At 39.9% G+C, this 25,108-nt stretch overlaps 2 protein-coding genes across 3 annotated transcripts in view; both read left to right on the top strand.

Moving 5' to 3' along the window:
* The first annotated feature begins 7,537 nt into the window (after window positions 1-7,537).
* Window positions 7,538-12,417, top strand: LOC117823041 (sialoadhesin). 2 transcript variants are annotated; one of them, XM_034698077.1, is made up of 8 exons: window positions 7,538-7,599; window positions 9,426-9,830; window positions 10,002-10,313; window positions 10,403-10,666; window positions 10,923-11,195; window positions 11,563-11,665; window positions 11,758-11,917; window positions 12,021-12,417. In XM_034698077.1, exons 1-8 carry the CDS (start codon window positions 7,557-7,559, stop codon window positions 12,174-12,176), a joined length of 1,716 nt encoding a protein of 571 aa, XP_034553968.1. In that variant the 5' UTR covers window positions 7,538-7,556; the 3' UTR covers window positions 12,177-12,417. The 2 variants fall into 2 exon arrangements, with proteins under 2 accessions (XP_034553968.1, XP_034553967.1); XM_034698076.1 differs by having other exon boundaries at window positions 11,740-11,917.
* A 1,895-nt stretch (window positions 12,418-14,312) lies between these two features.
* Window positions 14,313-25,108, top strand: part of xrcc1 (X-ray repair complementing defective repair in Chinese hamster cells 1) — a 32,532-nt gene continuing 21,736 nt past the window's right edge. Inside the window, exons 1-11 of the mRNA XM_034697942.1 lie at window positions 14,313-14,366; window positions 14,754-14,817; window positions 14,937-15,029; window positions 17,606-17,716; window positions 19,234-19,392; window positions 19,639-19,713; window positions 20,661-20,784; window positions 20,987-21,093; window positions 22,782-22,944; window positions 23,027-23,264; window positions 24,940-25,056. Of these exons, the coding sequence (XP_034553833.1) occupies window positions 14,317-14,366; window positions 14,754-14,817; window positions 14,937-15,029; window positions 17,606-17,716; window positions 19,234-19,392; window positions 19,639-19,713; window positions 20,661-20,784; window positions 20,987-21,093; window positions 22,782-22,944; window positions 23,027-23,264; window positions 24,940-25,056 (1,301 nt within the window). The 5' untranslated portion in view covers window positions 14,313-14,316. The remainder of the gene's footprint in view (window positions 14,367-14,753; window positions 14,818-14,936; window positions 15,030-17,605; window positions 17,717-19,233; window positions 19,393-19,638; window positions 19,714-20,660; window positions 20,785-20,986; window positions 21,094-22,781; window positions 22,945-23,026; window positions 23,265-24,939; window positions 25,057-25,108) is intronic.

The raw sequence follows: 25,108 nt of genomic DNA, 5'->3' as shown, positions 1-25,108 counted from the left end.
CACTAAGTGTTGTTGTCTCCACTGAGAAGAATACAAAGTGTTGTAAACTTACGTCAGAGTCTTCAGAGAAGTGTTTCTGCTGAGGCAGTTGACAATGTTTTCAGTTCCTTGCTCTGTGATGCCGGTGATGTCAAGATAAAGTTCCTCCACAGTGGTGTTGTGTTCCAGAGCGTTCCACAGCTGCAAAACTCCCTCTGGTCCCAGGTTATTTCCACACATACTGTATGGAAGGTAGAAGAACAGGTCTTAATGGTTTATATTCACATATTTGGAACCGGAAATCCGATCCAGCTGATCTTAAAGAGTTATACATTTAATGCAGTGCTGCTTGAGGGCCGAAGACCACCACCATCCAATATAGATTTTTCACCATTGTCCCTTTTGGAAAGAGATTTCTCCAGATTCTCTAAATCTTTTGGTGATAATATGTACTGTAGATGATGAAATCCTGAAATTCTTAGCAATTTATGCTTAGGAACATTATTCTGAAATTGTTTAACCATTTGCTCACGCAGTCTCTCCCCATCTTTATTTCTAAAAGACTCTGCCCCCCTGTAATGCCCTTTCAATACCCAGTCATGTAACTAACCTGTTGCAAATAAACCTAAGTAGCTGTGAGATGTTCCTCCTAGTGTTTTTTGTGTTTGTTTGTTTGTTTGTTTTTGGCATTACACATTTTGTTGTCACTGCCCTGTCCCAGCTTTTTTTTTTCAAATATGTTGCTTGCATTAATTTTAAATGAACATTTAAGAAGAAGAAAGAATAAAACATACTTTATTAATCCCCAGGAAGGAAATTAAATTTTCCCACTAATGTTGTATTTTTTGGTCATGCTACACGCACAGTTTAGTGTATATACATAAAATTTTATGCACAAACATGCAGTGACATGTAACATAGGGGGAAATGTCAGAGTGAGGATGCTGCCTTCAACCAGCGCACCCCGAGCAGTTTGGGGGTTCGGTGCCTTGGCTCCAAGGGCACCTTGGCAGTGCCCAGGCAAGTGAACCAGCACCTCTCCAGCCACCAGTCCACTTGCCAATGTTTCCATGCTGAGACTTGGAACCGGCGACCCTCCAGTTGCCAAGCCAAGCCCCTATGGACTTAGCTACTGCTGCCCCTAATTAATTCATTTCATAAAACTAATAAACACTTTCAGTTTCAACATTTGATTTGTCGTCTTTGCACTATTTTTCATGAAATATAGGGTTTATAAATGAGATTTTTAAACCATCACGTTCTGTTTTTATCAACATTTTACACAGCATCCTAACTTTTTTAATTGGGGTTGTCTCAATTATTGTTCATCTGGGCGGTACTGATGAAAAATGTAATGAGTCACGAAATAAATGATTTACTCCCTGTAATATGATGTTCATTCCACAAGCGTTTCATAGCAGTAATGAATAATTTCATGACTTACAGAGTTTTTTTACTTGGCACTCGCTTGACTTCAAAACTGCGATTCTAAAGAGCTGCTTTCTTATCCAGGCAGTTGTATCTCAGCTGAAAAGATCAGATGAAACAGAGGTTACAATGTTAAAATGTTGCAATGTCATTAGCAGACGCTTTTATCCAGGGTGGCATTTTTAATCCTTAATTTTTTCAGACATACAAAACTAGCATCCAAAAATGGTTACGAGAATAAGAACATGCAAACCCTGAATGCATTTGTGATTTTTTTTGGCCATTTTTAGAGAAGATGAATATAAGAGAAAAACTTTCATTCACTCATGGTTAGTGTTGGGGTGAAGCCATTTTATTGTCAAACAACTGTGTTTACTCTTTTTTTATCATAATGACAACAGAAACTACCCAAGAAATCATAAATTCCTGCCACGGTATGTAATTTTATGAGCACAACTCTATATAAAATAAGTTACTCACTAGAGAGATTCACAGCGATGTAAAATCGGCCCAGCTTGTTGAGTCCTCTGTTTCCAATGTTTGAGTAGCCCACGTTCAGCTCCTGCAGCTTGTGTAGAGAGAACTGCAGTACATAGTGCATAGCTGCACAATCCACAACACTCAACTTCATTTTAAATAGGTAGAGTGTTTGATCTCTGGTGCCACCATGCTGGTGGTTGCCTCATTGTGGAACTCCATTAGGCAGTGGAGAAGATTCCGGGCCGTCTGGTTCTCGAGTTTTTGCCTTTGAACTGGTCTTGAAACCACAAACCCAGCCTGGCTGGAATTCCTTCTACTTGCTCCATGGAGTGAATGACCAAGCCCATCCAACTGACCTGCCAGCCGAGCTCGGAGGGTTCCCATGAAGAAACGTGTGACCATCTGAAGGCCCTGCAGCTTGTCCATGTGAGGTCAGGGTTACGCAGGGGTGCAGCTGTGGAGGATGTTGGATGTTCCCAAAGCACCAGAAGTCCAGAGCTTGGATTATGTCATGCTGGCTGGAGAGATGGGTTGCACAGTAAAGTGCAGCAAGATGCTCTTGAACAGTCAAGTGGAAGAAAGAAAACATCTCCACTGTTTCCTCTTTGATTGGCTGAAGGATGCTACAAAGGAGAGTGCTCTGAAGCTCAGCAGGCATAACACCATACTTCTCCAAATCAGAACGTTTGAAGATGATCTTTTTCTGTAAAAGGTTTCATAAGCCAGTCTCCCAAGGTCTGTCAGTTGTTTCTCCACCAAAGAGAGAACCTCAGATCTGGAGGTGCTTCTCTCTGTAGTCCCCCTCAGTGCATGGTGCTTGACTGCAGTAAACAGGTAGCAGAAGTAAACCTCGCTGACGGTTTTCGGCGGGTTGAGCTCAAGAGACTTTGAGTCGCCAACATGTTGGTTTTCTGAAGAGAAGAACTCAGCCATTGCCGTGCAGATGATGTAGCAATAAAGAGGGATAAAGGACAGCCACGAAAATGTTGTCATTGTTCAAGATGTACTTGTAGACTCTATCAGCTACTTTACTGTCCTTGTAGAACTTGTTAGTATATTCCTTCACTTGGTCTTCTTCAAAACCCAACACAACACTGCATCTCTGAAAGAACACGCTTGGGAGCTTTCAGTGATGGTCTTGTGGTGAGAATGACTGATGCCTCTGGGAGCAGGCTTCCTTTGATTAAAGCAACCATCAGCTCAGATATTGGTACCTTTGACCCAATATCAATGTTTTTGTCAGGACTGTTCCAGTCCAAGGGGAATTTAACTCGTCTAGTCCATCCAGGATGAAGAGGCAAAGAGCTGGGTGAGGTGAAAAGGTCAGGAAGAGCTGTCTTCAGGTAGCGAACCGTTCCCCGAGGAGCTCGAGTAAGCTGAGTGGTTCTTCTATCAGGTTGAGCTCTCTGAAGCGCAGGTCAAAAAGACAGGTGAATTCACGCATGCTCTTCCCAATCGCCCACTCATAGAAGCAGTCTTTGTACCGCTACGCTCTTTCCAATACCAGCAATTACCCCTCACTTGACCCTTTTGGGGGTTCTTCCAGAAGTTCCTTGGGAACTCAACAGATTGCACGTCGGATGCGTTGGCAAGCCTGATGGACATAGATGCGGGCTCGCCTGCTCGCCAGGTCAAAGTACTCATGTTGGCTGCTGCAACTGATTCATCATCTTCTGTCACAAATAGGTTCGGTTGGTAGCGGATCTCAATGTGAGAGGCTGAGTTTGAGGCCTCTCCTTCACCCTCTGAGTAACATTTTAACTGCCCTGTGCGTTTCAGTAAGGTTTTTTTTATGAGCAGAGATGGAGCTGCAATGGAGAGGATCTTCTGTTAGAAAACATTTTGTCTGACTCCCATCATCAGCTTACCTACGACATTTTACATACCTTGGATGTGACTGCCTTTGTACTCCTGCAGGTTCAGTTTCTTCTTTTGCTGCATATGAAAATAATGCATCCTTTTTATTTTCAAAACATTGGAACAAGTCAAATTTTAAAGCAAGCTAGTATAGTTATAAATCCATACCGGTAACTTCAGTAGTCAGGGTGAAGCCCTTGCTCTTTCCTTTGAACAGCTAGCAAGCGGACCTTTAGACTTCTTTTCTGTAGATATCACAGGACACGTTTAACTTGTGGCATTATTGATCAAATTCACATGTTGCTCGAGCATTTTATCACTTAACTTATTGTACACAAAAACAAAGCCTGACATCATCAGGCTGTGCTCCAAAGTCACTGGAGTCCAGCTTAAGGACCTCTCCTTAAAAGCAAACTGAATTTTGACCCAACTGGGACACATACTTAGCAGTGAATTCTCAATCATGCCCTCAGGTCAGCGGTATTATGTTCCAGTGCAGAAAACAACCGCTATGCTAATTATTTTATTCCTTCACCATAAGGCTGCTAAATGCACAAAGGGCAGAATAAATCGAGAACTACCAAGCATCCCGCTCTGCTGTACGGTCACTGGTTGTGGTAGTTGCTGATGTCGGGACGTGTTATTTATTTCCTTTACGGTATATTTTGTACTATGGACAGGTTGACTGTAAAACTGAATTGTCCTTCTGGGACTAATAAAGTATTCTGAATCTGAATCTGAATCTGAAAACTACAAAAGACATTAAAAAAACAGAACAGCTAGAGCTGGTTGGAGCTTTGTAATGTTAGAGACTACAGTGCTTGAAGCTAAATGCTAACATGATCATTCTAAAATACCTATTTACAAAACATGCATAACTGTTACGATGATGGTCAGCACCTTGGCATGGTAGCTTGCTAACCAGTGCTTAATGCATCTTTGGAAATTAAAAAAAAAAGTTGAATTGCATTAAATTTTGAGATGAAAGTCCTTAATTTAAATAAATAAAGTAATAAATTGATGAGAATAAAGCCAGCATTTTTGTTTACCATTAGTCTATTTTGAAGAGAAAGATCAGAAGAGCAGCAGCTGCTGTGTTATAATGAAAACTTATAATGTTTAGTTATTCTTTAGTATGAATTTCACAACAAAAATGAATACCCATTTTTTTTAGCGTATCAGCACCACATAACAAGTAATGCTGAATAGCGTGTCAAGCCACTGAGTCTATTCTGGAGAAAAGCAGGCTAACAGGCTGCCCGTGTATGCTTCTGCTACCACTGTTCGCCTCAGCTGTGAATATAACTTCACAAGATGATCCACCGTCCTCATTTCAGTGCAGGCGGCTGGCTGTCCTTCTGATACACCCTATTAAGTTATTTTTCTGATAGCTAATCATAGCAGACTGAACCCCCAGGTGCCAGGGCCAAGAACAGAAAAAGAGCCATGTGCAGGTTTTGTAATATGCACTCAGTTTTTAATCAGATTTGTAATCCTAATGACACACATTCACAATCTCGGGGAACAGATTTTTTTTTTTAAATGTGTGGATTACATATCCAATCAGTGCATGGATTACGACTTAATCCTTGTAAAATATAATGTTGATCTTGTAATGAACTTATTTTTTCTAGTAAATTTACAACAAGATTTTTTTAAATGTACAACTTTTTTCTTGTAAGTTGATCAGCTCTATCTTGTCAATCAACAACTGTTCTCCCGTCCATTGGAATTTTTTTCTTTTATGATTTTCTTCTCATAATATTATGACTTTATCCTGAAAATCTAAAAAAAAACTGTCCTTAATGTGGAGCTAATCATCCATCCGATGTCATAGACTTAAGTTCAAAGACATTTGGACTAGATGGGGGCATGAGTTGGCAAATGGCAAACCACTAAAATGATAACAGGATGAGTCAAAAGAAGTCAAGTCATTTAACTCAAAACAACAAACATGTCCAGGCTGGTGGGACTATAGGTCCATGTAGAGGATGGACACATGTTATGAAATTAGCCTTCAAATCTCCAGGTGACAAAATATCAATCCATCCCTTCAATGGTTCCTGATTAGCAAGGTAACTGGTGACCTCAATTTTCAAAATATATATCCCAGTGTTTGTCACAACCTGTTAATAATTTTCTCACACCTTCGTTACCCAGGCAGTAAAACTTAATTGTCCTTTGCTGCAGTTCTTAAGTTTGCTTACTTCTTTAAAAAGAATGATAAAAGTTTCAATTATCTTTAAATGCACCTGTGAATAAAGATATTTACAGTACAAAGTCATCACAAATTTATTTTATCAGCCTCACCTCCAAATTTCACGGGTGCTGACACTGGTGCACTGATGACTTCATTTCTGCAGTGTCTTTCCACCCAGACCTGCAGATCCTTGCAGTAATAATCCTGCACCTCCTTCAGCACCTGCAAGAACTTAGCACTGCTCTCCTCTGTGGCGCACACTGTCTCCAGAGCCTGGGCCACTGCATTGAAGGAAGACTCTCCAGCAGAGACAGGTAAAGGGCAGAAGAAAGCACCCCATCGTCACGCAGCCAGCGCAGTAAGGGTGCTGGATGATCTTGAGTCCAGTTCAGCAGCAAGTCTCTTTGAGAGCGGATCAGCTGCTGAGCTGAGTTCATGGCTTCAGAAATGCTGTTGCAAGAAAGAAAAAGCACATCAAGAGGCTTAATGCAAAAACAAAGTAATAGGACTATAGCTGTTTCAGGTACACAGTCTACAACTTTAAAGACTTTCAGCTTTACAGTCAACATCTTCCATCAAGGAAGTAGAGTACAGAAAAGCAAAAAGGGCAAATTTTCTTGCATGCTGATTGGTTAAAATCTTACCTTAAAGATATTCTAATGTGTTTTCTGTGTAATTTCCCTCTCATCCAGTTTATCTAGTTTTGCCATTGCAGGCATGACTTGTGGCAGAAAAAGTTCTTCCTGTGTCTTAAGGTGCAAGGAGGCGGAGCACCAAGACCTCTGAAGCAATTCAAACACAATTCCAAGAGTCCATAGTTCAAAGAGTGTGTTTGTCACTGCTTCAAATGAATCGGTTTTGTTTGATCTTGCAGACACACGCCAATCCTTTAACCCAGTAAAGATTCCAGTAACACACAATGTGAATACAAATTTCAAACTGACAAAGTGCAAACTCAAGACCTGATGCACACACGTCTCTCAATTTAATACAAGATACTCAACACAACATTATTCATATTTAGTCCCAACCTTTCTCATATCTATGATGACCTACCTACACTCATAGATACTAGATACATCTAATATATCTGGCACACTATCTACAGACACATCAAGTGTAATTCAGTGTCAGGAGTTAATCATTAAATCTTTTTATTTAACTTAGTTTGAACATTTATTTCTACCTTTATCATGGTGCTATAAAGGCTTTGTTTGGAGTGTCACTTTAGACTGATGCCTTCAGAAATGAACACATGTAGTTGTTGGGACTCTGAGGAAACAGGCAACAGCATGAGAGTGACTCACCCACCATCATGTGTTGTCTCAGAGATACTTGCTGAGGTCTTTACTTCCCAACACTTCCACCCCCTGAATGAACATTTAAATCTTTACACACTGTAAAGTTTTAGTGCAAATTGCTCCTTTTAACAGAAATTTGAGATGTTAGCTCTATGATGCAAATACATTTCATAAGCATTGATAGTACTGGTGATATTGGAGGAGTATGGAGAGGCTATGGTGAAGTCATAGTGAATCTCTCCAACTTCCCCTCATTTTTCCCCTGTGTTCATCCTTTCCTCCGTCTGCGCCAGCAGAGCAGAGTTGCAGTCATGCTTGTGGACACCGTCTTCCTTGTGTGTCCTCTGGTTTTTGGTGAGTGATTTGACATTTAATGATTATTAAAACAAATATTTTGCAACTGATTATGTAAAATTGCAAGAGTTTGGATAACCAGTCATGTTTACAGTATATTACAACTTATTATGCTTTATAACACGGCTTTTACTGTAATATATCACTGTAAGTAAACTTAAATGTTCATATATATTTTCTAAAATGTGCCTGAAAATGTTGAAATACATATGCATATCTTTAAATTAAGATAACTTTGTCAATAATCAGCTTAGTGGAGTGTAATAGATTTTCCAGAGTTAAAAGTCCAGTTTGCCCTCTTCCTCTTTCTAAATATAAATCTGTTGTGAAATCCATCTGGGTCATGTAATGCATTTGCAGACAGGGTAGAGAAATAGAACAGCTTCAAGCAGATTCTAGGTCAGATTTATTCCTCACAACGTAAGAGCTTTGTAGCTTGTAACAGATACTATTTGTAGTTTCCCTGTGCTTTCTCCATCGTCTTTGAAAAAATTTATCTAACACTAAAAACATGAACACACTTATGAATTGTTGGGATGCTGTGAGATATATTGTTAAAAGCAGGATTTAATGGTCTGCAAATAATGTATGTTCTATATTTGTTTGAAAGTGACATCAAATGTTGAAACTGAAAAATGCTATTGTTTAATCAAAAGAGTATACTCATTTTGTATTTGATGCACGTTGCAAAACAGTTAAGACAGGGACAACAGAAGTCTGAAAAGTTGTGTAATGCTAAAAAAAAAGAGACAAACCCTGAGGAAGCATCTCTCAAATAATGAGGTTAATTTGCAACAAGGTTAGTCAAATGACTGGGTCTTTAAAGGGCATCCAAGAGAGGCTGAGTCGCGCAGAAGTGAAGGTGGGGAGAGGTTCACCACTTTGTGAGAGACTGCGTGAGCAAGTAGTCCAACAATTCCAGATTAATGTTCCTGAGGATTCAGAGATTTAATCAACTACAGTACATAATATCATTGAAAGTCTACCATGCAAAGAGGAAACCTCATACGTATACATATGCCAAAAACAGCAGCAAATTCTCCAGGCCCGGGCCTAACTAAGATGGACTGGGGTGAACAATAAACTACCCTGTAGTCTGATGAATGAAAAATTGTCATTCTTCTTGGAAATCACAGACGCCACATCCTCTGCTCCAAAGAGGAGAGGGACCATCCAGCTTTTTATTAGCAGACAGTTCAATAGCTAGCATCCATGCTGATATGGATGCATAAGTGCCCATAATATGTGTAGCTTACACATTTGAGGAACGAACCTGGATGATATATGCAGGTTTAGGTACGACATATGCAGACATACAGAAAATCCCTTTTTTTTAAACACTACAACAGCATGGCTCTGTAGTAGAAGAGTCCTGGTGCTAAACTGGCCTGCTTGCAGACCTGACTTGTTGCCTATCATGATACAAAAAAATACAACAAAGGAGATCTTAAACTGTTGAGCAGCTGAAATCTCATAACACAATAATGGGACAACATGTCACTTTTAAAATTCTAGAAACTGGTTTCCACGGGTCCCAAATGTTGTTAAAAGAAGAGATGATGCAACACAATGCTTAGCATGACCCTGTCCAACTTTTTTGCAATGTGTTTCTGGCATCAAATTTAAAATGAACTATTTTTTCTTGAAACAATCAAATGATTACGTTCAAACATTCAGTATGTTGTCTTTGCACTATTTCCAATCAGACATAAGGTTTATATGATTTGCAAACCATCCAATTTTTTTCTTTCTTTTTTACACAACGTCCCAACTCCTATGGATTTAGGGTTGTATAGTAATATATTTGTTTCTGCTCTCTATCACAGCTGCAGCCTTATGGAGGGCAGTCCAGGCTGTCTCACCTGTGCCCTCAGTACCCGACAGAGTCCAAGCACTGGCGGGGTCCTGCATCGTGATTCCCTGCTCTTTCACTCCTCCAGCTTCTCACCCTCTCAGGGGGAGGAAGGAGAGGGTGGACGTCCGGCTGAGGTTCAGAGGTGGCGGTCGCTTCTTTCCTCTCCGCAGCACTGCTTATAACAGCGAGGACAGAGACCAAGTGAGCAGAGATTTCCAAGGCCGGACGTCCCTCTTCGGGCGGATTGCAGACGGAGACTGCTCGATGAAGATTGAAAGGATCAGTGAGGATGATTCTCGGGTTTTTGAGATAGCTCTGAAGAGAGGAGAGGATTTACTGTGGGGGACACCAAGGAGCTTTACTCTGGACGTTGCAGGTAAGTGTAGGAGTCACTTAACTGTAAAAGCAGCTGTTCTTTTGAATGTTTAACTTCCATATAATATATTCACAGCATGTTTTAGTCCTCCTCCAGGACAGAGACAAATAATGTCTAATATAAATGTCCACAATAAAACTCAGTAATGATCCAAGTTATCTTCACTGACAGAGTCTCCTGAGCCTCCAGTTATCAGCGGCGTGCTGTCAGCCACAGAGGGACAGCTGGTCACCCTGAACTGCTCCGTCAGCTATCACTGCCCCTCCAGGCCTCCTGTGCTGCAGTGGAGGTGGGAGAGAGGAGCTCAGCTGTACAGCACCGAGCATGGAGAGGTACAGACGTTCCACCCAGAGCCCGACAGGCTGCTGTTGTTGGCCTCTTTGTCATTCACAGTGTCCCACGAGGTGAAACCAAAACTCAGATGTGAGGTCACTTACTCGGGAGCAAAAACACTGGCCACTTCTCAGGAACTGCATGTCACATGTAAGGAGTGTTTTGACTTGTGTATATATGTATTTTTTCTTTTTTTGGCGAAGTCTCTTCTTAAGATCTTTATCTCTTCCTCTGTGCAGTTCCTCCAAAAGATGTTGAAGTTCAAGTCCAGTCCCTGAGGGTGCACGAGGGGGGCAATGCCTTGTTGGCCTGCTCATGCAAAGCTGACCCTCCAGCATCTGAGTATCGCTGGTCCTACACCCAACACGGCAACACGGTGCATCTCCACCAGCGCACACAAACGGTGCGGGTGTTCAACGTGACCCGAGACATGAAAGTCCGTTGCTCAGCAAAGAACCTGATTGGCCGAGGAGATTCAAAGTCCACGGCACTGAACATACAATGTAATCACACTACTTCCTCAAGGTCTCACTCCTGTGACCATACACACATTTGAAAACAAAGCTTTATTTAGATCCTATCAAAGAGAAAAAAACATCAGGCTAAAAAGTAAGAGTTCAGAGTGACTGATAGCTTCAGGTTTATTAAACCTCCGACTTGTGTTTGAGGTCAGAACTGGTCTTTGGTCAAACCATCAATGTGATAAGCTTTTAAATGTTTTGAGACTTTCAGGTAAGTTTGTTTGCACTCTCTCTACAGATAAACCCGTCATCCTGCGGCTCTCCTCCACCTGTGTCGCCGAGGATTCGGAGGTGGTGTGCCACTGTTCAGTCGACTCCAACCCAAAGCCTGCTGTCACCTGGAGCGTGAACGGGACAGTCCCTCCTCAGGATTACAATATGTCAGTGTCATCTGAGCCCAGTGTGCTTACAGCTACTCTGAGGGGCAGCATGGAGAAACCTCAGACAGTGATCTGCTTTGCTTTCAACGCACTGGGGAATGACTCCCTGCTATTGCTGCAGGGAGGAGAAGGTGTGTTCAAAGCAACTTTTTCTTCCACATTTCTGGGGAAAAACGCTCAATGGTGTTGAAACTTCTTTGCAACACACCTGCAGCTTGATAACGTTAGTTTAAGAAGTACAGCTTGTCTTTGCCGTGTCCTATTTCCTAAATGTGAATATTGGTATGCTTAGTATTTGATGTGTTAGACTTTTTTCACCTATCGTAGAATAAATAATGAAGCAATTCCATTAAGCTTGAGGGACCAGAATTGATTCAAAAAGCCTAAAATACACCACAAACCAAACTTTTCTATCCATAGTGGAGACACATTGTAACTATTACAGTGTAGTTTTACAATTAAAGCTGATTAATCTGTGCTCTTCTTTTCCACACACAGAGACAGTTCCTTGGTTGTGGTTGCTGATACCTGCTGTGGCCGTCTGCTTCGTCATATTCCTTCTCTCTCTTTGTTTCTACTGCTGCAGGAAGAGAGCTGGAAAGTATGTGCATCAAATCAGCTCTCCAAATATCTTCTCAAACTTGTTACAACTTCTCATTATAAAGTTTTACATAGCTGTTCTGCTCCTCATAGACATGTCCTGAGTAGACGCCCAGCAGTGTATCCTGGGGGAATTTATCAAGACCGGATGCCCCTCTATATTAACTGCACAGAAGTGACTCATATCTACAGCAATGGAAGCTACCAGCTTGTTTACCAGAATTGCACACCTCTGTTTGTCCATTCAAAACAGGTATGTCATCATGTTAATCTATATGTGTGGGTTATAGTGCACTGCAACTTGTAATTAACTAGCCACCTTTGAGGATCAATTACAGCTATCCCTTTTTCTTCAGATGCATCCTATTGCCAGAAGAGGTGGAGAAAGAAGAAGAGGGGGAGAAGTTGGAGTAATAGAAAGACGAGCAGGTGTTGGATTCAGAGGCACAAGGGAGGTTCAGGGTACGGCTGTGACCGATGCAGAGTCGGCCATCTACTTGGAGATCCTCTAAGCTCCTCATCAGAAGCTTAACTTCAGCTTTACTGTTAAATGTAACTTTCAGTTATTGTATATATTCGCCACTTGTGTCGAAATGCTACTAGCATTTCACGTAGCACGGGATCTCCTGAATGGCAAGTGGTGATCTGTCTCTCTCATAATCTCCGTATCGACGAGTTTCTGTCTGTATAAGTGTTGTCATGTGAATTACTGCCTTTGTGGGGTTTTTTTAAATACAGTCTACAAAAGATGAAGAGATTTGAAAATGAAAGTTATTCACTGTTTCATTTTGTGTCTGTTCTACATCACAAGAACACTTTCTTGGATTGAATTAGGTCACACATGTCAGCCTCTCCAACTGCATTTGTAACAATATCTGTACAATGTGTAACACAAAGAGATCCTGAAGCTGTGAGATACAGAGGATGAAGCTTAATTTGTATTTTCAAAGTTTATTTAACAAGGAAGGAAATATACCTCACAAGCGTGTCTCGTCATAGAAGATGTAACAAAGTAATTTTACTTGTGTACAGTACTTAAGTACATTTTTGAGTATCTGTACTTTATTTGAGTATTATTGAGGAAACATATTACTTTTACTCCACTACATTCAGAAGACAATTATTGTACTTTTTACTCCACTACATTTCTTTCAATGCTCTAGTTACTCACTGCTTTTGCTTTGAGGTCAGCTCATGAATTTCCTTCTCTTCCCTTAAATTTGATCCCTAAGACAGTAAAATGTGTCGGTGTAGTTCTGTTTGTCTCAGTGGTTTAGTCGTACCTGTATATCGTGCGTCTCCACGCCTGAATGTGGAGCAAACACAGAGCAAATTTCACTCAGATCAGGCAGTTCATTTAGAGGTTGAAATGATGGCTATAATTCTCCATCTGAGCTCCCATGTCCATATCTTCAGCCTGTGTTAGAGGTTTTTGAAATGAAGAATGATATGTATCATTTGAAATGTTCTCCCTGTTTCCCACTCTGCCTAAACAAACAAACATTCACTGTCCAACTTGAGAAAGCGTGTTGAGCTATGTAACATTTGTTTCATTCCAGATGAACATTTCAAACTAAGTTGTCTGTCTATTCCATGGTATAGTTTTTAGAGATTTCAAGTAATGGTTTCTAAATTTACTGCTATGTAGTCTTGACTGCATTTATGTATTTTAAAAATACAATGTTTTGAGATATTTTAAGAAGTACTTTGAATACTTAGGTATTTTTTAAAAGCAAGTACTTCAGTACTTTAACTCAAGTAATAATTTGACAGAGCAACTTTCACTTGTATTAGAGTAATATTTTACCTGGAGTATCAATACTTTGACTTAAGTAATGAAGCTGTGTACTTTGTCTACCACTGATCATTGGACAAGGAATACAGAGGCATTAATAATGGATTTGAAACATTAAGCATTTGGTTTATTGCAAAATAATAATAATATCTGGAATAGATATTGGAAATTTAAAAAAAATGATATTCCCTCCACACAGTCCATCTAAACCAAATATTTTTATTAGCAGGTGCAAAAAAAAAGAAGAGTCAGAAATAAATGTTATTTAGCTGTTAGAGTGGAATGATTAAAGTCTGTGTTCCCCAAAATCAATAAATCAACCTTTATTAATACTTGAGAGATCGTTGAGGAGCAACCAGTCTATGGGGGCAACCCTCATTTACAATAATATCGAGTCATTCACAGTGACATATAAAAAACAAACAACAAACAAACAAACAACAATGCATCAAGAGTATCAAAAGTCATCAAATAGGATAACTTTTTGATTTGGATATTAAAACAATTAAAAGATCAAGTAAAATAAAACAAATAAAAGGAGGTGTAGGGGATTGACTATAAACACTAAAATAGGAAGGGCCGGTTGTTTAATAATACAATAAATATACACAGGTAAACCTAGCTGAAACAGGTTTACCTGTGTATGAAGGCAAACTCATAAAATTGAGTTATGCTTATAATTCATAATTTTCGCAATCAAACGCAATTTAATGTCTTCGAAGGTAATTTCCTTCTCATCTCAGATTTGTCTTATTACAGGGCTTCCTAACATGAACGATAGGTGGCGATGTCTCTGTTGTGACGCACTTATATGCGTTGCAGTAGAAGAAGAAGGAACGCACTCTCATTGGTCAGAAATGCTGTTGACCGGAAATGAAGTCACAGTGCGAGACACATCACGCTTTTGGTGGGAAAATGAGTTCTCCTTCACGCACATTTAATTTAACATTAAAACATTAATACGTGTTTTTTGATATGTAATACCACGGAGTGTTAGACTGCCTTTATCCATGCACTTGAAAATCCCAAAGGTTTATGCATGAGGGTTTTTAAAGTGTGTAAAAACAACCAGATAAAGCAGGAAAAGTTCACTCAGTCTATTGTTTGCTAGCATGCTAATTCTTTAGCCCACAGTAATTCTGTTGTTAAATATCAGCTTCTTTTTTTATTACTCTCTCGGGCCCAAAGGAAGGACAAGGATTATTTTGTACGTCTTGTTAACCGGTTTCGTTTGATAGAAGGACGAGAATCTGTCTGGGGTTGTTTCGTTTACACTCACACATTACTCCTCAAGGATCAACAACAACATGCCAGAAATCCAACTCAAGCACGTCGTGTCCTGCAGCACCGAGGATACGGTACGTCCATTTTTATCACGCATGTGTAGCATATTTAGAACATCTCTAAGCGCTATAGATCAATTTTCCTCTTCTTACGTCCCTTTCTCCCTCTCAATGCATCTCATTCTGCTCAACAGACTCACAAGGCAGACAACCTGCTGAGCTCTGACACCTACAGAAAGTGGAAAGCAGCCAGACCAGGAGAGAAGCAGACCTCTGTCATCCTGCAGGTGTGTTTCTGTCCTACCCTTTTCAGCTGGTAGTGGTTACATGTCATGTTTGTGTTTTAATTGAATCACTGACATTAGATCTACATAGCTGAATATGACTGATGTTTCCACAACAGACAAAACAGGAGGACATTCTGTGTTCCGAATTGCTCTTTTCACGGCTTTGTTCACTAAAGCAGGGGTTCCCAAACTTTTCAGCCCCACACAATATAGGTGCCAAAGACATAGGATCCCCACTGTCCCTCAAAGTGATTAAATGTAGCTTCATTTAGCTGGTCTGCAGAAAATTAGCCTACCTATATGATTAACTATAATTAACTGTCCACTAACCCTAAACGTAGGAGTCATCTGGCAAGAAGAAAGGCAGAAAACTCATTACATTTTTTTATTTTCAAGGTTTTATTTCAAGTTCAGCTACTGAAGTATCTGACATGGAATAAGTAACTGACATAAAACAAGTCAAGGAGAAACCTATGTTGTCCCAGACTCTCAAGGAAATTTAGATTGAGACCCCCTTCCTGTTTAGTGACTTGCATGGATAAGTTTTGTGACCCTTAAGCCAGCAGAGCTGAAGGACAATATAATGAAAGACTAGATGTTAAGAAAAAATTTAGGCTCTGTCGTAGGCTATGACACTGGCTCTCAGACCTATAAAGGGTCTTGGTCAACAGCCTTCTGGGAGTCAGCAGATTTGCAGAGCTGTTCTCCCAAGCATTCCCGATGCTTGTTCGATACTGGTATTCTTTTCTTGTAATAAACGTATTACTATGCAAGCAAGCCAGTGTCACAAAGATTCCTTCTGCATCTACCCATCAAGGGCGGCCAAGATACGACACTACTATTTTTTCGATATTTTTTACTATTTAAAATGGGTAAACTTTACTAGTTTTAGAAAACTTACCAAAAAAAAAAACATTCTGGAAGACACCTCACGACCCCCTATTTATGTCTTGCGACCCCCCTGGGGGTCCAGACCCACACTTTGGGAACCCCTGCACTAAAGGACAACAGATGTAAATCAAACCAAGCTTTTTTCACTCAAACTGATTGTGGTTCTGCTGTTAGTTTCTGTGTTACTTCTGGTGTTGTCAGCCACACATGTGGTCCCAAAATAACACTAAGGAGATGTCTAATTTGTTTATAATTTTAAATACTTACCTATACTTACCTAATAATAGACCAACGTTGCTTTCTACTTATACCAAATTATTTTCTTAACCAGCATCAGCTCTGAAAATGAGTATAACATTTCAATATTTCTTTTGTATAAAAACCCTTTAAATGCTATTTTACTTTTATAAATAAACTATATTTTTAAACCAAGAAAACTCAAAAATGAATTATTTTCAATATACTACATGAAAAGTTGATTATTCTGTAATTTATAATGTCAATTATTCACAGTAATATTGATTTCTATGTATTATTAGTTTTGGTGATATATTTGCAAATTCCAATTTCAAATTTGCACACCATGGTACATCTGTGCATAAAATGTACTTCTAACTTGATCTTTGAATAATTATACATATCCATATAATTTTTTTACTCACTTTGAGTCCATTTTCATTAATCAGCATCAGCTCTTATACATACACTTTTAAAATTTCATTATTTTAACCCTTTAAATGCCAAGTTTCTGTCATGAAGTCACTGTGAAATCTTATGGAAAAAACACAAAAAATTAATTATTTTAAATATACCACATGAAAAGTAGATTATTCTGTAATTTATATGCAAAATTGTATGCATTGTCTTATTCTGACTTCCAAATTTACACAATGTTTGGCTTTTCTTTAACCTTCTGAAAACAGAATCATTTGCAAACAGTTGCAGTGTGAAGCTAGTTCCTTATCTCCTGGGTTTTTAAAAATGCAGCTCCTGCAAATCTTTTAACCAGTAGACGAGAACATAACCTACGCAGTTTCGTCTCTCTTCACCTCTATCTTAAAGCTTAAAGAATAAACTGAGTGAATTTATAAAATAAAAGCAACTTGTCCCTGCTCTTCAACATTTAATTCAAAGTCACCTGCAGTTCATCTTTTTTTGTAAACACAGTTCAAGGTGCTTCACAGAAAAGGCTGATTTAAACAGCAGAGAAATAAACCCACAAAATAAACACTGCATGATAAGTAGAATGAACACTTGAGTGAAGAGAAAGAGGTGCTTTTGTTTGGTTTTAAATGACACAGCACCAGTTGGTGGATGATTAAATACTGAATGCCAATTCATTAGACTTTAATGGTGTTCTTTGTAGAGGAGGAAGATTATCTATGGAGGTTTTCAGTAAAGCAAGATCAACCTTTGGACCTTTGAGTTTTTCATCATATGTCTTTTCAAATCATTCCTCTAAAAAAGTGCATTTCAAAAGTTGTATTATATTTATGAAGTAACAGACATTGAACTTTTGATCAGGAGGTCATGTTCTCTCTGTCCACATGATTGTGTCTTTTTTCTGTACACGTTTTCGTCTCCATAAATCTGCTTAAACGTAGTTTTAAAGCATTGAATGTTTTTTAAATCTTTGAACCTTTTTTCTTCTGTAAGCTTCTTTAACATTTGCTGTTTTCTTTCAGTTCGAGAAGGAGGAGCAGGTGCACAGCATTGATATTGGAAATGAGGGTTCAGCGTTCATCGAGGTGTTGGTGGGAAACTCTTCTGCTTCGGTCAGAGACCAGGACTACGAGGTAACCAGTAACACAATATATCACCTCATTAGAACAGTACAAAAATGACTCCTCACTGTTTTCACTTCTTCTTTGTCTTTCTCTTTTTTTTTTTTAACTTTATTTTAAGTGTGTAACACCAACTACTTTCATCTACTATATCAGATGCGTACCCATGCGTTCTTGTCACTCGAACTTACCTCATGCTATTTGTGCTGGTAGAAGTTCTAGGGAGGAAATAGGGATAAGGGGGACTTCTGAGGGTAGGAATATGTGCTTATATGTGTGTATGTAGGTATATATCCTTAATTTGGGATAGCGATTAATTAAATCTTCACTGCCAACTGTACTCCACATATAAATCATTTTGTGGGGATATTTGTTTTGTACCTACATTTTAACCAAGAGTTCTGGGGTCTTTTAGCCTCCAGAACTACTTTCCCTGGAACTAAAAGTGTTCCTGTGCCCCCCATTGTTGTCTGCGTTTTGACCGTGGGCTGAAGTCCCGGGTAGATTGTGCAAATCAGGCCAGTGATGTATGGAGAAAAAAAGAGAAGTAAATGCACTACACCTTCAGACCAGTAGAGGGCAGTAAAACAAAGACGAATGGCATTCATCACAGATGACACCATAGAAGCAGACGGACAGGCTGGTTTCATATGAGCAACACAACAGTTAGCCTGTTAGCATGAAGAGACTCAGCTCATGCTGTTTTACATCGTTCTGTATTACATCACAGATGGATTCACTGAATCAACACGTGAGAGGAGATAAGCGCGAGTAGCAAAGACGTTTCAACACGGCTTTAATAAGATCGTTCTTTACTCAAAAAGCCGTGGCAGAGATCGTCCGGTGTTTTGCTTAAAACAGCGACCCTGTTAACTGCCGACTTTCAGCCGGATGCATCCCTCATAAATGACTTTAGACGATCATTAACTATCTGATGAGGATGTTTTGAAATCTTAATAAAAACTAAACTAGTTTGCATTCCCAGGAACTCCCTCTGTGTTTCAACAGCTGTGTAAACTCCACAAACGCTGCGGAATAACAACGCTGCGGTTAATCTACCAATCAGACACGTTCAGCATTGCAGGCCCTGTCCCCCAAAAGCCCGGGACCTTTGAAAAGTACTATCACCTAGCAGGGGCTTTTTAAGGGGGAGATTATCTACCCTGGAACCAGATTTAGACCTTGGGTGCACCGGTCAAAACACATGTAGCTCCGGGGTAAAGTTCCAAGGTTGAAAAACGCCCAATGTTTCTGTTTGTTTGTTTTTTTGTTGTTGTTTTTTAATGAACTTATGTCATGCTATGGGCTCCATTTGAGGTTCTGCATGTGGGGATGAACGATATAAAGGGTGGAGTATGATAAAATGTTCATTGACTGTTTTTGAGTGTAATTGTCACTACAAAACTTTAAATCTGTTTATCTGTATGTTTGTTTAATCTGTCTTGTTCCTTTTGTTGTTGTTTTATTAAGATGGTCTACTTTCAAACTGTTGTGTACAAGGGGATCACCTCGTTGTCTTTCTCTTTCAGGTTCTCTTGGTTACGTCTTCTTTCATGTCCCCCACGGAGAGCCGTAACGGCACCAATTTGAATCGGGTGCGTTTCTTTGGGCCGGCCCAGCTGCAGAAGAGCTCAGCACAGGAGAAGTGGGACCGGGTGAAAATTGTGTGTAGCCAGCCATACAGCAAGGTAAGGGCCCAAACAGTGAACAGTCTATAGAATAAGGATTAAAAGTCACCCTGTAACGGAACAACAGAGCTACATATTCAGTACAAACTGTTGCCTTACACACAACAACAATAGTAATCTAGAGGTTCAGTTTTATAACAACCCAGTCCAAGGACTCTTGTATAAAGAAATGATAAGAATAATGAGAATCATTAACGTTTTATTGCTGGTGATAAAAAGTGTAAAATCATTCTGTGTCTTTTGTAGAACATATCGTACGGACTGGCTTTTGTTAAGTTTCATTCACCGCCTGACAAAAATGATCCTCCAACGTCCTCGCCAGTAAGTTTTGTTGTTTTCCTTTCTTCAGCTTTCTGATTGTGACCCTGAGAGTTTCATGGTGAGGCCAGGTGTTGTTTGCCCATGCTATTGTTGAGTATGAACACTCAATCCAAAATGAGAAAGTAAAAAAAAAAAATCATTCATCATGTCTGTTGACAAAAGTGTTTTTCATGTCAAAAAAAGAGGGAGGAATAACATGTCAAATACGTAATGCATGCTCAACAGAAGTGTCTTACAATAAACTGCATTAAAGGAATAAGTCAATTTTTTTTTAAAATCAGAAACTATGTGACTGAAAAATTAAGAAAATAAGCTACCTACATTTTCTGACCTGACATTTCACTCCTGCTTTCTCCTCTTTGTGAAACACATTTAGTTCCCCACTAAAAGAAGTGTCAGAGGTTCAAACACAGGCCTGTCATTCACTTATTTACTAAAGGGCGTTACTGTTTACAGAACAAACCAGTTAAAGAAACCAGTCTTAACCTCATTAACCAGATAATCTCAGAGTAATGGCCCTGTCACACCTTGATGATTAGCCAGCGCTTTCCCTTCATATCAAAATGCCTCTAAAATGCTGACATATGCTGAATTATCAATGTTTTTTTCAATTTCAGGCATGCACATAGCATTATTTTATTACTATGGAGACATGTTAAATGATGACAGTGCTGGCTTGAATTTGAGTTCATCAGACGAGATCAGTCTTTGTGAGGATGATACTGTGAGTTTTAACATGCTGCTTCTCTTCTCTATTTCCTCGACATTAATGTACGAGGTATTCTACATTTAGCACAGAATCTCATTCAAATGTGTCCAACACATTAATCCATCCTGTGAACCTCACATCTTTATAACTAATGACATCATTTGTGAAGTTCAAACTTCTTTGTGCTCCCTTTATATTTTCCTATAGGACCTAACATCTCTTTCTCCCCCTCCTTCAGAAACTGACAAAGCTGGGACAGTTCAGGGTGAAAGATGAGTCTCCATCATCCGCGCCTAGCCTTCAGCCAGGCAGCCTCTTCTTCAATCGGGATAATTCAGCAAAGTCCAGCACTTCACCTAAAGGTTAATCCATTCATTCTCACTTACCAGCTGCTGGAGCCAAATTAAATTATTTGTGGTCCTGCTAACAATAAAGTGCTAATCACGTTGCTGCTAATTAAGCTTAATTTAAGTGTGCCAGGAGACACGAGGAAAGAGAGGATTTCAAAGGCATGCTTTATTATTCTGCTACTTTGATCCCTCACCGACACTTTCCTCTCCTCAGTGTCTCCTCCGAGTCAGAAGCTGAGTTATGCTGCAGCAGCCCTGCAGGCTGGTGGCAGCTCCCACCCATCAGGACAAGCTTCCTCCTCCAGCTCTGCCTCACCACAGGTAGTAAACACCATCATCACTTTTATCACTGAAGGACAGCCATCAAGCAGCTGCTCCTTTAATGAGCAGTGTTCTTTGAAACATCAGAAAACCCTCTGAGAGACGACAGCACAGAGGCAGGAAAGTTTGATATAGGATGAGGCATACTGTCATGTGGAGTTTTAGTGACCAAATCAAGTGTAACATATTCACAGACTCACAATCAGCAGGATAACTAGAGCACAAGTGAAAAAGAAAAGTCTGAGACACATTGAACTTGTCTCTGCTCAAAAGTTAACCTCACACGATCACGAATCAGAGAGATGAAGGTTAAAGATGCGTTCAGTGTTATAAAACGACAACTGTTGTATAACAGCGATGATCTCTGATTGTGTGGTTGAGGTCATTATGTTGTTTTTGTCTCTTTCTAAAAAGTCTTCATCATTTGGTGAAATCCTTAATTAATTGGAAAGCTTTGTCTGAAAATGAGAGCTGAATTTGCACCATTCATCAAAAATACCTTTCAGGAATGAGGCGCCTGCCTCATGATCAGCCTCACTGCAAGTCACTGTCATTGGAAAGGAAAAAAAATCAAGTTTATTTAACTTTATTTCTAATTTATTTAATCAGGAAAATCTCATTGAGATTAAAAATATCTTTTACAAGAGTGTCCTGGCTGAGAAAAGCAACAACACGTTCCAACTAAGTTAGTCAGTTTCAATTCAATTCAATTCGATTTGTTTTATTGGCATGAACAGAGACATGTTGTTGCCAAAGCAAATAAAAGACATGTTGTTGCCAAAGCACATACAAGTCTCTTAGTCTCAGTTAGTCTCTTCTTCAAAATCAAATTTATTTTTTAATGTGTTTTTTTTGTGGCATTATTTTACTTATGCGTCTTTCTTGTTTCTCAGTCGCTGTAAAGCACTTTGAATTGAATTTTTCTTGTATGAAAGGTGCTGTATAACACAAACTTGATTGATTGATTGATTGCAATTCACAGAAATACAACATAATTTAAAAACATGTCAACATTTCCTGCATCCCTTAACAGAAAGTCATCAGTCAAAGCATCGACTTGATGCATCTTCTTCCAATGCTCTCAATCTGCCTTTAAAAACATTTGAAGAGACCGGCTCACTCAAATGCAAATCCTCCTGCAGCAGATTCAAAGCTGCAGGAGCAGAACACCTAAAACTCTTTAACCCCATTTGATACGCACCCTGGGGATAGAAAGCAAAAGTACGGATACTGTAGCTTCCAGTAGTGTTCAAATGAATAAAATGACATAAATAAGAGGGAAGCAGATTGAAGATGGTCTTATGAATAAGGACATGCCAGGGATTTAGGTACAAGTAGACGATGCAGGCCAGCCAACTGGAGCATACAGGGAGCAGTGATGAGTTAGAGACTCACCACAGATTTGTAAAGAGCCAGAAAGCTCCACGGTAAACACCTCAAGTGAATCAAAGTGAATGAATTGATGTATTTGAGCTCCAAAAGTGTGTCCATGCACAGGTTAGTAGTTTAAAAAGTTGTTGCTCAGGTCTTATCCAGTGGTCTTCCGTCATTTCACCTTATGCAAATGACTTGAAATCTCATCTAGCATCAAATATTTCTTTAAAAGAAGGTTTCTGGGCATGTTGCCTTTTTTAACTCCTAGAAAGATGTTCCATTTTAAGTTTCTAACATGTGTTCTTTGCTCACAGCCACCCTCAAAAAGAAAATTTGAGTTCAGCAAAGAGCGGCAGTCTGCTTCCGCTCCTCCACCCGCAAAGAAACTAAGCCCAGCCGGCTCACCAGAGGGCAAAGCTGTGACTCCCAAACCAAAAGCAAGCCCAGCCAGCACATCAAGTCCCAGCATGGGCAAAGGTAACAAAGGTCCAAGTCAGAACGTACAAATCATTTCTTTACCTTGAACACATCATCGACTTTCTCTCTCTGTTCCCCCCAGCATCCCCGGCATCCACAAAGTCCACAGAGAGGAAACAGGAGAGCAAGCCCAAACCGGAACCCAAACAGAAAGCAAAATCACAGAGTGCAAAACAGGTCCCATTCAAACAGACTTTGCAGGGAGTTGTGTTCGTCCTCAGCGGCTTCCAAAACCCCTTCAGAGGAGAGCTGAGGGAAAAGGCGCTGGAGATGGGGGCCAAATACAGACCTGACTGGACTCCAGACGCCACACACCTCATGTAAGTGTGAAGAAGGCGGGGCTTGACATCAATAAAGACAGAGGAGATATCTGAGTGCAAGCTGTCTATTCTTCTGAGAGCACTTTGAAGTAAAAGGCAAATTAAGCTTTTCAAATAAGCACTCTGGGTTTCAATTCATGTTTGCAAAACTTTTAGATCAGGACACCAACTGTATGAATAATGGACGTAGTATCCGTGACATCACTCATCTGTTCTTGAGCGCTGTTTTGAAGTTAATCGTCGGCGGGAGCCATATTGGTAATGCTGAACTCAATCAAACGTACTGTGAGGTAAAGGATGGGTTTGAGCCTCCTAGCCAACAGCTATGTGTTCCCGCCTGTCAATCACGTCAGTCATGTCCTTATTTGGGGAAAAACTCCCACTCTTCATATTTTCTGAACCGTCGCGTTGGAAAAAAATTCACCCCCCGTACAGTGTGTGCCAATACAGAAATGAGCTACGTAGAGCCAAGCCTTTTTTGTACCAGGCTGTAAACATGTTTATCAATGCTGCAAAGATCGTCTTTTTTGAACAGGTGTGTATGTGGTCTCCAGTGTTTCTGCAGCCAGCCTCAAGCGGATGCTCAATGAATTGCAGTTTATAACACTTCAGCATGGGCTTCATCTTTTGAGACCGGAGGTCGCCGCTTGGATGGAGAATGCTGTAGCTGTTGGCGAGGAGGCTCAAAGCCCGCCTCTTTACCTCGCACTAACTCAACAGAAGTTTGGTTTAGTTCAGCATTTCCAATATGGCAAAACAGCGCTTCAGGAACAGATGGGTGACGTCACGGATACTACGTCCATTATTTATAGAAAGAAGGGGGGAGTTGTGGCAAAAGTTCATCTTCTTTCAACTTGCATGGAGAAAGAAGAGAAGTCTAAAAAGGCCATGAAGCTTTTTTCTGCACACTAGTTAAACAGCTTTATATGAAGAGAGAGCTTGTTTATAAGTGCCCGTTGTTAAATTTATACACACAATAGTTTAATGGAGTTATACGTGCACTAAACAAATCTATGTGATTGTATTGACTGCATTTGAGTGCACTCTATTTTTCAGCTTAACTTTCATTTCAAAGAGAGCCTCTTCGATAAAATCCGACTCTTACATTTCTCACAACTCTTTAAAAGTTGTTGCTGTTCTCTTCAGTCTGTAAAGAAACAACTAGACCATCAGCCGGCAAGGACAGCTCAGAAACAGGCTTCTTAAAAACAAAGTGAAGACATAACTTCTCAGAAAGTACAAAAGCTTTTGGAGATGAGCCAAAAGATCAATACACATTGAAACTGAAGACTTTTGATTAATGTATTAAAGAGGGATTGAAAAACTCAGTGCAGATAAAGATGAGGTCTGACGGGTTTCTTCAGGGAAATCACCTCCATCTGAGGAAGACTTAGAAAAAACCTTAATCACACATTTCAATAAATCTTTATAGATCTGGAGGCATTCCTCCGTAAGAGACTTTGATCTGTGTTTGTTAGTTTATCACTTTTATACAATCCTGTAATCTGTTTCAGTCCTGTCAGCTCTCCCTGTAATTCAGTCTGATTGCTTTGTGATCTCGGCTGTCAGAGCAGACGATTGCCCTTGTCAGCCTCTATTTAGTGATGTAACCGTGTGTGTGTGTGTGTGTGTGTGTGTGTGTGTTTCTGTTTCTCTCTGCTTGTTGGATCTCCAGCTGTGCCTTCTCTAACACCCCGAAGTACAGCCAGGTGAAATCAGCAGGGGGCATCATCGTACGGAAGGAATGGGTGCTCGACTGTCACAAGAGGAAACAGAATATCTCCTTTAAACGGTAAGACACAGATAGAGATGAAGCAGTTTTGTTGTCATAACAGATCCGTTCA

The sequence above is a fragment of the Notolabrus celidotus genome, chromosome 12 (genome assembly GCF_009762535.1).
Source record: "Notolabrus celidotus isolate fNotCel1 chromosome 12, fNotCel1.pri, whole genome shotgun sequence".
Lineage (NCBI taxonomy): Eukaryota > Metazoa > Chordata > Actinopteri > Labriformes > Labridae > Notolabrus > Notolabrus celidotus.
This window is presented reverse-complemented; position numbering and strand designations above follow the sequence as displayed.

What these genes read in the sequence shown, in the direction of transcription:
- LOC117823041 (XM_034698076.1), top strand. Translation starts at nt 7,557, where the DNA reads ATGCTTGTGGACACCGTCTTCCTTGTGTGTCCTCTGGTTTTTG. An exon ending in TCAGGAACTGCATGTCACAT is followed by an intron (nt 10,314 to 10,402) that starts GTAAGGAGTGTT and finishes TCCTCTGTGCAG; the next exon opens with TTCCTCCAAAAGATGTTGAA. An exon ending in CACGGCACTGAACATACAAT is followed by an intron (nt 10,667 to 10,922) that starts GTAATCACACTA and finishes CTCTCTCTACAG; the next exon opens with ATAAACCCGTCATCCTGCGG.